Source organism: Rhinolophus hipposideros (assembly GCF_964194185.1).
Source record: "Rhinolophus hipposideros genome assembly, chromosome: 26".
In the NCBI taxonomy this organism is placed as follows: Eukaryota; Metazoa; Chordata; class Mammalia; order Chiroptera; family Rhinolophidae; genus Rhinolophus; species Rhinolophus hipposideros.
In genome coordinates, this window is record NC_138072.1 from 1,410,988 (window position 1) to 1,423,840 (window position 12,853).

Sequence of the window (12,853 nt, forward strand, 5' to 3'; positions counted from 1 at the left end):
CACGCATGCGCCCGCACGCCAGGGAGTTTGTGTTTTCAGCAGAGGAAATTAGTGAATGGAAGAGAAGTTTGAGGGAGGGAGTGTCCTGATTCTTCTCTGTTCCTTGAGGCAAAGCCCAGGCCCACTAGGCCGACTCCAGCATAACCCTGTGGTCCTTTATACTTGAACTTGACTGAGGGTGAAATGAATCTCATTATACAATTTCCTCCACAGACGGTCGGTCGGAGGATGTTTGTTCCAAGATCTCTCAAACTCAGGAGGGGTGCTCATGATGATGGCAGAAGTTGTGCAGCTAAGAGAATGAAACCAGAAGCAGGAGACGGCCCGCTGGACGAAGGCAGCAGTGATCGGGGGGACCCCGTCGTTACAGAAGGGGCCCCAGAAGCAGACGGGTCCGGCGTGGAACCACGCTCCTGCCCCTGCCCCAGTCCAGAGGGCCAGGTGGCCAAGCTCTGTGTGGTGGGACCTGAGCAGAGCGCCGAGGACGGCCACCTCTCTGAAGAGCCTGTTAAGTCCTTTTCTAAATCACAGCGCTGGGCAGAGCCTGGGGAGCCTGTGTGTGTTGTCTGCGGCCGTTACGGAGAGTACATCTGTGATAAGACAGATGAAGATGTGTGTAGCTTGGAGTGCAAAGCGAAACACCTTCTGCGGGTTAAGGAAAAGGAAGAGACGTTGGGGTGCAGCCATCCGCAGGAAGCTGGCTCTCAGCCCGAGGCCCCGATTGAGGCTCGCTATGTGTACAAAGAGCACCCATTCATCTCGAGCCTTCAGGAAGAGCAGGTGGAGAATCTCAAACAGCAGCTAGGTATTTCAGTTCAAGGGCAAGGTGTCCCCAGGCCTATTATTGACTTCGAGCATTGTGCTTTTCCTGAGGCCTTATACGTCAACTTGAAGGAGTGCGGCTATGAAGTCCCAACCCCCATCCAAATGCAGATGACCCCCGTGGGTCTCCTGGGACGGGACATCTTGGCCAGTGCTGACACCGGCTCCGGAAAGACGGCTGCCTTTCTCCTTCCTGTTATCATCCGAGCTTTATTCGAGGTAAGTTAGAGTGCAAATGTGCAAATGTATCTCAGAAACGAGTGGGGTATTTACCAAGTTTTATACTCACCGATATTAAAGTTGCAAACCGAAACTGAACATTTATGATATAATAGTATGTCTGAAAAGCATCGGTTTAGGGAATTCTTCTGTTATTATATCGAACCAAAGATCTTCACTGCAGCTCTCAAAAACTGCTTTTCTTACAAAACGTTTTCTTTCTAACACATTTTCTATGAAAGGAGTAAGCTTTTAATTGGAAGGGGTATGTAATCCTGCTGACCTGATAATCTACAGTGTTTTTATGTCAGTTTAGCCTCTTGGATCTTATATTTTGAAAAAAACTGACTTATGCCAAAGTTGGAACACTATTGTAGAGTTTCATAGTCTACCCTTAAATGTGATCCGTGGTTCATCTTAAAGTAGTACTACCTTCCCTCACGTGTTCATTTGCAGTGTACAAAGCACTCTCACACACAATTAGTTTAACACACACTTTGAGTACTTACATGCTTGTGAGGTATGAGGTCTGGCAAGGAGTGAAAAATGTAGGCAAAGAGAATAAAGATAAAGGAGGCAAACTGGGAAAGCTGAAGAGTAGTAGGAGATAATGTGAGAAAAAAATAAAAGAAAGCCCACGTTCAAGACGGAAGTGAAATTCACTGGAGGACCAAAACAGAGCTATAGGGCAGGATATTCATGTAAGTAAGTTATCAGGACGAAGGGGGAAGGGAATGTACAGAAAAGCCAAGAGTGGGGGATCAGGAGTTCAGGGCTTTGGAATACCCAGCTTGACCCGGGTCTTCAGGGCGACCCGGGAAGAATGGCTGGAGGTTTCGGTGACTAGGAGCAAACCTTCCGTGTTCCCACTTTGGTCATTGCAGACGACTCCCTGTGGCCCCGATTTTTACCGTTCATTGTGTATCGTGTTATGTAAGATGTGGGTTCCATTTACGGTGGGTTTTGGAGGCAAAATCTGCAATGAGCAGGAAAGGCTAGAGGGCTCATTACCAGGTGGGCTGATGGGAACGCGTTAAAAGGGAAATGCTCCCGGAATCTCTTTGAAGATTCGTCCGTGTCCTCAGGAATGAAGTGCTGGTGTTTTCGACTTGTTTTTCTGTCTTTGCAGAGCACAACTCCATCTGCAGTCATTCTGACCCCAACGAGAGAGCTAGCCATCCAGATAGAGAGCCAAGCCAAAGAGCTGATGAGAGGTCTGCCGCGCATGAAAACGGCGCTTCTGGTGGGGGGTTTGCCCTTGCCCCCCCAGCTGCATCGTTTGCGCCAGCATGTCAAGGTGAGCACCAGTTCCACGGAATGCCTGTGAAAAGCAATGCGCGGCCGGGATGTTTTCTCCTTGAGGACATTTTGCCTGTGCTTTTAGGTGGCCTTTCAATTGTGGCCACATCAGGGTCATTTTGTAATTTTTTTTACATAGGAACTAAAAGGAGCACATGTATTGAGTGCCTGTTGTATGCCAGACATTGTTGGATGTCTTCACGGGCATGCTGTCCTTTAATCATCACATCTGCCCTAACCCTTCCTTGGTGTGGGGTGGCGAACAAAGAAAATAGTAACCGTTGACTAAAGAAAATAGTCAGAACCATGAACAATCTGTGGGTTTTGTTTAACTGGAGTAAAATACTGGCTGACGGACAGGAGTATAGAAATGCAGGAAAGATGTGATTGGTGGTAAGCATTGGTCCTTGATTGTTCAAAGAGAAAGAAGGTGAAGATTTCGATTAACTTTGGACTTTATGAAGTTTTCTGTGTTAACATTCTAGGGGGAGCTCTAAGAGAATGGGAAAGAAGTTTATGTCTTCTAAACCAGCTGAGGGAGGAAAAGGAAATAGAAAGGGGAACTCAGTTTTTAAATGGTGCTGGTATTTCTGAATTCAGTACGGAAACAGAACCCTCGAGTTCTGTGGCTACAGGCCCTTATAACCCTGAAATTTTACCACCCTCAGTGATCTTCCCATTGGGTTGGTGTGAGCTTGAAAGTTGGAATGAATTGAATGTATTAGGTCATTTGTAACTCTATACTTTATGCCAGGCAGCCTCATTTAATCCTCACAGTAATCATTATCATTCCCATTTTATCGAGGAGAGAATAGAGACTCACACCCTTACTGAATGCTAGACCTAAGATTCCTACCGAGGTCTGTTTGACTAAAGAGCCCCCATTTTTAATCACTACTTCAACGAACATATTATAAAACTAAGCAACCTTAGAAATCTCGGTGCCCAACCTCTTAATTTAAAAATGAAATAGGCCCAGAGAGGTTAAGGAATTTGCACTAGTTCACAGAACCAGTGGCGGTCAGCTGCCTGCTGGACTTTCTGGTCTGGTCCTGCCGAGGTGTCAGCCTCGCCCTGGGCTCTTCCCCTCTTCCCACGGTGGCCTGTCAGCACAGCATGGTCGTGGATGCTTTTCGCTCTGCCTGGACCTTACTCCCAGGACTCATGTAGGGTTTAGCTTCGCTGTTGCCTAGGACTGGAAAGAGTCCCCATTTATTGCATACAGGAGCATGTATTTGTTCCGTCTGTTTCTTCCTTTGTATTATGAGTTTCATGAGAGCAGATGTGTCTGACATTCATCATTGAATTCCGAGTACTTAACACAGTGTCTGGCACACATTAGCCACTCAGTAAGTGTGGGAAGGAGGGAGAGAGGAAGCGAGAGAGGGACAGAGGAGGACGTTATCTAATCTTTTTATTTGCTTTATCTCTTTTTTTCAGGTTATCATAGCAACTCCTGGGAGACTCCTGGATATCATAAAACAGAGCTCTGTAGAACTCTGCAGTGTGAAAATCGTAGTAGTGGATGAAGTAAGTAGAGGTATTCAGAAACATCACTCACATAATTTTGTATCATTTACGAAAAGCATGTTATAGTTGTATAATTTCGTTGCATATTCAGGCATTTTCTTCCTTCCCCAAGGGACAAACGTGTAGGGGTCTCTCTGAGCTGCAGTGGTGGGTCTTCAGGTCGTTCCCAGGGAGACTGCCGCTAAGCACTGAAAGGAAGCCGTAGCTGTCTTTTCCTAACTGACGGAAAACACAGATTCTGTGGGCACTGCCTTCTCCGCGATGGCTTTGTCAACATGCTGGCCACCGTTCTCTGCAAAAACGAATCCGCGGCAAATAACTGAACAGGAAACATGGTTGTGGCTGATGATACTTAGGCGTCTGTGGTTGTGATTTTCTGTTACAAGAGCATGTCGGCATTTTCACCCTTTCTTCTCACTTAGTAATAGGAAGGAGATGTGTTATTCTTTGAGGACACCCCGCTGCAAATAAGCCTGAGGACACAAAACCAGGTCAGATGGGCCGGCCACGCACCATTTCTGCGTGCTCTGCCCAGCTGCATTCACAGGTCCTGCTGGCGGTGACACAGCAGAGGCCTGGTGTCAGCCAGCATTGAGCAGAAGCCAGGGCAACCTGGCCAGCCTTGGGTGGGCCCGTAAGTAGCCATGGGGTTCCAGAGGGTGTGGAAGGAACACGTCGCCAGGACCCACAGAACCCAGGTTTGAGCCTTTGCTCCACCTGCCACAAGACCTTCCAGACTGGCCTAGGATGACGCCAAAATTGGGAAAGTGCCCTGGGGACTGCAAATGCCTGTAGAGTGAGAAGTAATATTATTCAGCGCTGTGTGGGCGCGGCCTTTTGGTGGAGCTGGCTCCCGGCATCTGCTTATCATCAGAAGTGCTGCCACCCTGACCGTCCGCTCAGGCTCCCCTCTGCTCTAAGCCCATGCTCTGATGTCCCCATCTTAGGAGCCTGCGAAATGGTCCTTGTATAGAACTTAAAGTGAGGGTTCCTTCGTGCTGGCGTCTCTTGACAGCATTTTCACTTTCGTCAGTATCAAGGTTTGACAGGAAACCTCTGCTCTGTGCTCAGTGTTAAGGCACAAAAACAAAAGGGTAGTAATTTCAGGCTTTGGGGGCCGAGTGGTCTCTGCTGTAAGTACCCGGTACAACCTTAGTTAGACAGCAGGCAAAGGAGTGGGAGTGACTGTCTTCCCATAAATCTGTATTTACAAGAACAAGTCAAGGTCTGAATTCGCCCTGCAACCAGCTAGTTTCCTGCACCCTGATCTAAGCTGTTAGTGAAATAATAGGACTGGGTAGGAGATGCTAATTGTTTTGGACAAATAAGATCAGAAGGAGAAATGAGAGGATAAGTGGACTGGCCCCGTAAAAACTGGCTTCTCCGAGGTGATGGGATTTGATCAGGGCATTTAGATGGAAGAAGACTGAGAAAACTGGAGGACGTATCACGTCTCTACATGAAGAGATTAAGGAAGTATGCGGAGGGGACAGAAACGCGATCTGCCAGCTGGAGTCTCCCCTGAGGAGTTAGGGCAAGTCAGGTAGGGTTGTTAGGGCAGGGTCAAATTATAGAGGGATTGGCCCTGATGGGGGCGACCACGAGGCTTTCTGAATTATTGCGTCGGGGTGTCACATGTTGAAAGTGGTGGTTTAGGAAGGGTATTTGCTCCACACAAGAGAAATTAAAGCAGGAGTCTGTGGGATAACAGCCAGCAGCCCAAATGAGAGGTGAGGAGGGTCAGGGACAGGTGGAGACAGTCGGCATCAAGAGTTGTGTCTGAGAGTCACTGTCCTTTACGAGTCTTCCGATGACTGAATATGAGCGAGGAAGACGCCGGCGGAGGTGACTGGGCAAGTTAGGAGTGTGCCTTTCATCTTAGTAAAGGGTCAGGGGGTAAGGGTTAGGGCTTGGTAATGATATCGAGTTTGGTATTAGAAGTATCGAATGTCATGTGAGTGATGGACAAAGGGAAACACTCTGTAGATATGAGGTGTGCATTAGAATCGATGAGACCTACTGGTTTCTCTAAGGAAAGAAGGTTAGACACAAAGACGGTCTGAGGGTCTGGCTGGTGGTGTTTGGAGATGAGTCAGTAAACAAAGAAGTTGTCTGAGAGACCAAAGAGGAACTGAGAACGAACAACGTCCCTGAAGAAGGGAGAAGCCATTGTTTCATCATATAGAGACCGTCCACTGTATAGAGATTGTCCGTCATACACAGATTGTCCATCACATAAAGATCGTCTACCATATAGATTGTCCATTATATAGAGATTGATCAGAAGAGAAAGGAATCTGAAAAGGTATTCTCCTGTCAATGAAGAAAGAAAAATACGAGTTTGAAGGAGCACTGGGCCAATATGCCATGTGCTGTAATTTAAATATACAATATTTCAAGTAGATTAATACAGTAACTTCTGGTTGGCCCGTCTGTTTCCCATCTAGCCCTAAGTTCTGTGACTGTGGGGTCTCTTCATGGGCCTTAATGACCGAGCACAACGCAGCTCAGGGTTGATGGTGTAGGTTTGGAGTCAGATCACCAGGGTCCACATCAGCTCCGCCACTTCACTGATCACCAGGTAATGTGCCTCAGTTTCCTCGTCTGTAAAACCAGGACCATCGTGGTGCTACCTCACAGGAGTGTTGTGAGGGCATGGGCTGCACTTGAAAAGGTGCCTGGCACATAGTAAATGCTCAATAAACGGGAAGCATTGACCACTGCCAGCTGCTCAGTAAAGGTCTGGTGAGTGGATGTTCAGCCCTGGGGACCCTCAGGTGTGAAGTTTTGGCAGGAGAGATGGGAGTTGGATCGTCAGGCTTTAAGGACAACATGAGCAATGAAGACATTGCAGCAGAAAAACAGAACACTTCCCGGAAAAGCTTGAGGAAGATGTCTTTTTTTTTTTTTTGATTAAAGGACGCCAGTGTTTACCTCTGACTCTGTTTACCTCTGGCTTTTTCCAAGTTGTATATCATTGTAAACATATAGTTACACTATATGTCATTTTATGTAAGTGTATCTTTTCCCCAGTTGAACTTTCATCTTTTGACATTGTGGCGTATTTCTCTGTGTAAGAGCTTTTAGTTTTTTATGTTCTTCATTCTGTCAGTCTTTTCTTGGGTGGCTCTGGGTCTTCCTGTCAAGCACTGACTTGAAATGGATCTCGTTTTAGGCTGACACCATGCTAAAGATGGGCTTCCAGCAGCAGGTGCTTGACATTTTGGAGAACGTTCCTAATGACTGTCAGACCGTTTTGGTTTCAGCTACAATCCCAGCCAGCATCGAGCAGCTGGCTGCCCGGCTTCTGCAGGACCCTGTGAGAATCACGGCCGGAGGAAAGAACCTGCCTTGCTCTAGCGTGCGGCAGATTATTTTGTGGGTCGAAGAACCCGCCAAAAAGAAAAAACTGTTTGAAATCTTAAATGTGAGTAGTGCGCTGTCACCGCTCTGCCGTAGATGGTGTTTGCATGTTTCACAGTTCTGCAGAGAGTGGTTTTTAGACGCAGCTTTGGGGACTTTGGCCCTGGTATATTGCTTTGCCTCCCTCAGAATTCTGAGAATCAATCAGTGTTTATTCGTGAAAACATGCTATTTAGATACAGACTCGGTTTTCATTTTCCTTTATATAGGAAGACATTTAAATATCAAGATTATTTCTAAAGGATGTTTCTTTTTTCTGTTTCAAAAATCTTTAGTGGTTTTTATATAGAAGGTGAGGTGGAGAAGTTCTTTCTTGGCTATCCTGTTTTGAGAAATAGAATTTTTTTGAACAATAACTGACTTAAAAAGAAATCTGTTAAGTAGGTGATATATTACTCAGTAATAGAGTATTAAGATAGTGTGGTTTGTATTGGCTTATGAAAGACTTTTTAAATTTTAAATTTTTATTATTTTTGCAATAGTAATGAAGTTATAGGAAAATGTAAAGGGCAGTAGACTGACTTCTGTTCGTGCCTGTTTTAAAGAAAAGACTCATTTAAACAAAAGATGCCTGTTTTCCTCCTTAACAGTGTTTACAAATCTGTTGGTAGCCAGATTGTGCTAAATGCTTTCAGAAAAACTTCCCATTGTAATTATGTCACAGGGATGATTTTAAATGCGTGTTTTTAATGTTTCAGGATAAGAAGCTCTTTCAGCCTCCCGTGCTAGTATTTGTGGACTGCAGACTGGGAGCAGACCTCCTGAGTGAGGCAGTTCAGAAAATCACAGGCCTGAAAAGCATGTCTATGCATTCCGAGAAGTCTCAAATTGAAAGGAAAAACATACTGCAGGTTTGACACGCGATACCATCTCTGTCTGTTTCCCATAAGTCTGTTTTGCCTCATTTCGAGACACACCCTACCGTAGTACAGCTGGTGTTAGTGCAGACCTCCTCTTCACGACTGAGAAGCTGAGGCATGCACGCAGTGGCCGGGAAGCTGACCGTTCTTCTTGTCCAGGCTTCTGTGTCTGGGGAGCAGTCAGCCTGGTCCCTGGGGATCGTGTACTGACGCGATGGCTCATCAGAAGCCACCATTTCTGAACGCAGGCCACTTTGGGCTGGAGGGAGCAGACCTCACCTGTGGGAAAGGTGTGCCTGGGTAACTCGTAGGAAGCCTCGTATGGGGCTCGGGAGGGACTTCCATTACGTGCAGTGCTCAGGTGTCCTCAGACTTTGCTTCCTGCAAAGGTACCACAGCAACAACACTGCAGAGAGCACTGAAAAAAGGAAAGCTGTCTGGGTTATAGACGACCCCACAGGCTCCGTGCGAGGAATGAATTGTGTTGCTTTTTTGGCCAGGGGCTGCTTGACGGAGAGCACGAGGTGGTGGTGAGCACGGGTGTCCTGGGTCGGGGCCTGGACCTGATCAGCGTCAGACTGGTGGTGAATTTCGACATGCCTCCCAGCATGGATGAGTATGTGCATCAGGTAAAGGGTTCGTCCACCTCCAGCCGGGTTTCCCAGGGCAAGGCGGTGTCAGAGGAACGGGGTGAAAAAAGAAACAAGTTCTGTAATGGCCATTGAACGACAGTTTTTTGCTTTTAAAATATGTATACATCAACTAAGTTTTATTTTTAAAAACTACGTATGCCTAAAATGCATTTAAAAAATAATTGGAAAGAGTACCCTAAAACGTTAGTTTGAAAAAGTTTTTAAGTCGTGGGTTTCTTTTTATTTCCTTTATATTTTTTATTTTCTTCAGTGAGCTCATTAAATGGCTTTTATAGCAGGAAAAAAAAAAGGGGCTTTGTTGAAGTAGATATATCGGGCCAAAATAAAATGGATCTGTTAAAGTATTTGTTTTTTTAGGAATCTTGTCTTCATCTGCTCTTCGTATCCTTGTTTGTTCTCGTCTTTCACCTTTTATAGTTTTGTTTCTTCCCTCTGCTGCCAACGATAACAGCAGCTCTTTTTTCTGGCAGAAATAGAGCCTCCTCTTAGCACTGCCTTATCTCACTGCTGCTACCTGTCTCCCTTCTCTGGCATCACTTACAGACTCTTCAAGGAAAGCCTTTCTCTGATGTTCTTCGAATCACCCCCAAGTGCCATGCTGACCTGGATCGCCCACTGAAGGGCTGTTAGGGCCCTGGACACATTGTCACTGTGATGTTTGCTTCCACTCAATGACAGCAGCGTCCTCCCTCCCTCCCTCCCTTTCTCTTTCCCTCCTTCCCTGCTGCCCCATCCCCTCACTTAGCTGCACACCAGGGAATTCACTGTCCCACCGGAATTGATTGTTCAAACAACCAAAGTTTATTTTCTTCCACACGGTTAGTAATTGTGGATGGAACTCTTTCTAAAGCATTAAAATACTTAGGAAGCATCTATGCTTCTTGGGTAGAGTGTGCCGATTACAATTACCTAACCATTTCTTGCTGTCCCCAGATTAACCCTGGGGTTTATTGTTAAAACACAGAACACCTGACATGTTATGCAGCGAGTGAGGGTTCAGGGGCTGGTGACGTATGTGGACCTCTTAACCTTGACTCAGGATGGCCCGAGCTCTTTCTGCTTTCTTAGTTCTGTATCTGGATGCTTCTGTTTGTTTCAATGATTGAAGTACACACACGCACAATAACAAATACTACAAATAACAAAAGATAGAAGGTGAAAAGTAAGTCTGTAAGGTCGCCCTCTGAGTCGTCCCCAGAGTTCCCATTGCAGAAAATAGAAATGCATGTGTGCCTGTACACACGTACGTGTGTGCCCTGTTACACTTGTTACACCACTGGGACCACAGAATACCTACTGCTGCCTGCCTGGCTTTCTGTATTAAATACTGTGTTTCCCCCAAAAATAAGACCTACCCCGAAAATAAGCCCCAGTTAAGATCGTCAGCCAGATGGACACATTTAGTACATTATAATGATATTCCAGAAGAAGATGACATGACTGTATTTGAATACATGTAGATGGTTGTACATGAAAAAATAAGACATCCCCTGAAAATGCGCCCTAATGCGTCTTTTGGAGCAAAAATGAATATAAGGCTGGTCTTATTTTTGGGTAAATACAGTATAAGACCTGGTCTTATTTGTGGGGAAACACGGTATATGTTAGCTGTCTTTCCTTATCAGCATGCACAGTAGATACCAATTAGTAAATGTGGATATGTATTGAGTGCTTTCTCTTTGGCAAGGTGCCGTTCTGAGCTCTTTAAATGTTTTTACTTCTTTAATCTGCCTGCTTCTCCTTATGCGGCCACATGGCAGTGTATTGTACAGATGTCCTGTGATTTACTTAACAAATCCTTTACTGCTGGACAATTAGATGTTTCCAGGGTTTTTTATGAAATAACACTGCAGTGAACATCCTCGTAGGTAGCTGTTTGTGGGACAAGTTCCTAGTAGGAGTCCTTCTCGGTCAAAGGATATATATATATTTAAATTACAATAACTACTCCCATGTGTCTGCTTTTTAATTTGGGGGATGGGAGCTTCTGGGGAAACAATTTCATGTGTTAATGTCAGTTGTCTTTTAGAGTTTGGAGACTTGCAGTTATTTTGTTTTTAAACAGCTTTAAATCTCAGTAGAAAATATCTCAGAATAAATGTCTCAATAGATGTAATTCACATGCTCTACAGCTCATCTGTTTAAATTGTGCATTCAGTGGTGTTCGTGTATTCATAGAGCTGTACAACCATCAATACAATCAATTTTAGAAGATTTCCATCACCTGAGAAAGAAACCCCATTCTCATCCCCTTAGCAGCCATTCTCATTCCTGATTTATCTCTTCCCCTCTCTCTCTCTCTCTCTCTCTCTCTCTCTCTCTCTCTCTCTCTCACACACACACACACACACACACACACACACACACATCACTGAAACACAAGTTTCACAAACAATGCTTTTTATTACATGTGATTGCTTTCTTATTTTCTACTTGGACTGTGTCATTAAAACCATGCTGGTGCAGCCCACGAAACCGACCTCACAAATACAGAGATGTACTATGCAAAACACGCTGTCTGAGTGGATGTTAATCTCAGGGAAGGCTCTTGAAATACCAGCTTTCATTTTCGCTCAAGGGACGTTCAGATTTTATATGAACATTTTGAAAATGCCGTTTGCATTTCATTTCAGGTTGGGCGAGTGGGAAGATTAGGTCAAACCGGAACAGCCATCACCTTCATCAATAACAACTCGAAGCGACTCTTCTGGGATGTCGCAAAAAGGGTGAAGCCCACGGGCTCCATCCTCCCGCCGCAGTTGCTGAATTCGCCTTACCTCCATGACCAGAAGAGGAAGGAACAGCAGAGGGACAAACAGACACACAGCGCTCTGGTCACAAGCGACAATCTTATGGACATTATTAGGAAACACGATAAAAGCAATTCTCAAAAGTGATTCGCTAGACCACTTGGAGTATGTTTTCATTGTGTACTGTCAGTGAAATCTCTGTATATTTTCACATGTGGTTTGATAAACGGGACATGTACATGAAATAAAATTTAAAATAGCCTTAACAATTTTTAATGGACCATCAAATTTATACAGCAATATCATATTTATTTTCCTCTTAAATTCTCATAAATTAAAAACATCAGAAAATGAATTGCTAAATAAAATAATTTTTTTTCTCTCTCTGGACAAAGCCTTTTTTTTTTTTTTTTTTAAATTACTATCCCTCGGAGCTGCTGTCAGAACCAGAAACCTGCACCACAAGGCGTCTGACTCAGCATTTCGGTTCTTTTGTTTGCTGTCCCCATCGCCCTGCAAGCGTGTTGGCACTTGGATTAGTGTTGAATAAATGAACATTAGGAATAAGGAAGTGATGATAGAAAGTGGAAGACATGATCAGTGCAACTTTGAAAAGATAAGTATGAACTATCTTTTTTTATTCTGTTGTCTTCCCTTCAGCTCCGTGAACATAAATTTATATTTAACATCGGCTGCTTATCAAACTAATGTCAAGTTATGCTAATGTTGCTTTGCAATTCCTGTGTTATGTTAATGTCTCTGCTGATTCAATTGAGCATATTAGATACATTGTACTTCGATACATCTGGAAGCTTTCATTGCTTTAAAAACCAGTAGTATCGATTTCGTAGGGGATTTAGTTAGTATGTTACGCAAATGTTGACACTTAAACTTTGTATCCTCAGCATTCTCCCCGAGGGGCTGGGGGCGGGGGCTTTAGCTAACTCACTAGAGTCCCTGTGTAGGCAGTTTCTTCCAGATTTCTCCACCCAAAGCGAAGCCTGGGGTCAGAGGGTCCCCAAAGAGTGTGTGAACCCTCAAGACTTACTGCTCCCGGGTCTCCCGTCTGCTAACTGCTGAGTGGTGAGTGTGTTGCATTGAAGGGGCCAGGATGAGGCCACTCTGAGGTCCCAGGTGCTGTAGCACAGACATTGGCACAGAGCTTAACAGGTACAAGTGCCAGAGAGCGTCGGTCACTTCATGAGAGGACGGGCAGTTGTTCACTAGACTCAACCTCATGTAGAAATAAAAGCAGTAAGGACAGAAAAATAAGATGGCTTCGCAAGTCAGCATTTGT

General features: G+C 44.9%; 1 protein-coding gene across 10 annotated transcripts in view; it reads left to right on the plus strand.

Moving 5' to 3' along the window:
- DDX59 (DEAD-box helicase 59) overlaps positions 1-11,947 on the plus strand; it is a 39,911-nt gene extending 27,964 nt beyond the window's left edge. For 5 of the 10 annotated variants that reach the window (XM_081038960.1, XM_081038958.1, XM_081038959.1 and 2 more), the window contains 7 exons: positions 214-1,041; positions 2,171-2,338; positions 3,781-3,870; positions 7,046-7,297; positions 7,992-8,144; positions 8,654-8,782; positions 11,440-11,947. In XM_081038960.1, coding sequence (XP_080895086.1) covers positions 229-1,041; positions 2,171-2,338; positions 3,781-3,870; positions 7,046-7,297; positions 7,992-8,144; positions 8,654-8,782; positions 11,440-11,703 — 1,869 coding nt within the window. In that variant the 5' untranslated portion in view covers positions 214-228 and the 3' untranslated portion in view covers positions 11,704-11,947. Of the gene's footprint in view, positions 1-40; positions 1,042-2,170; positions 2,339-3,780; positions 3,871-7,045; positions 7,298-7,991; positions 8,145-8,653; positions 8,783-11,439 lie in introns of those variants that run through there. The other 5 variants (XM_081038964.1, XM_081038963.1, XM_081038956.1 and 2 more) reach the window with 3 other exon arrangements.
- The last annotated feature ends 906 nt before the right edge of the window (positions 11,948-12,853 follow it).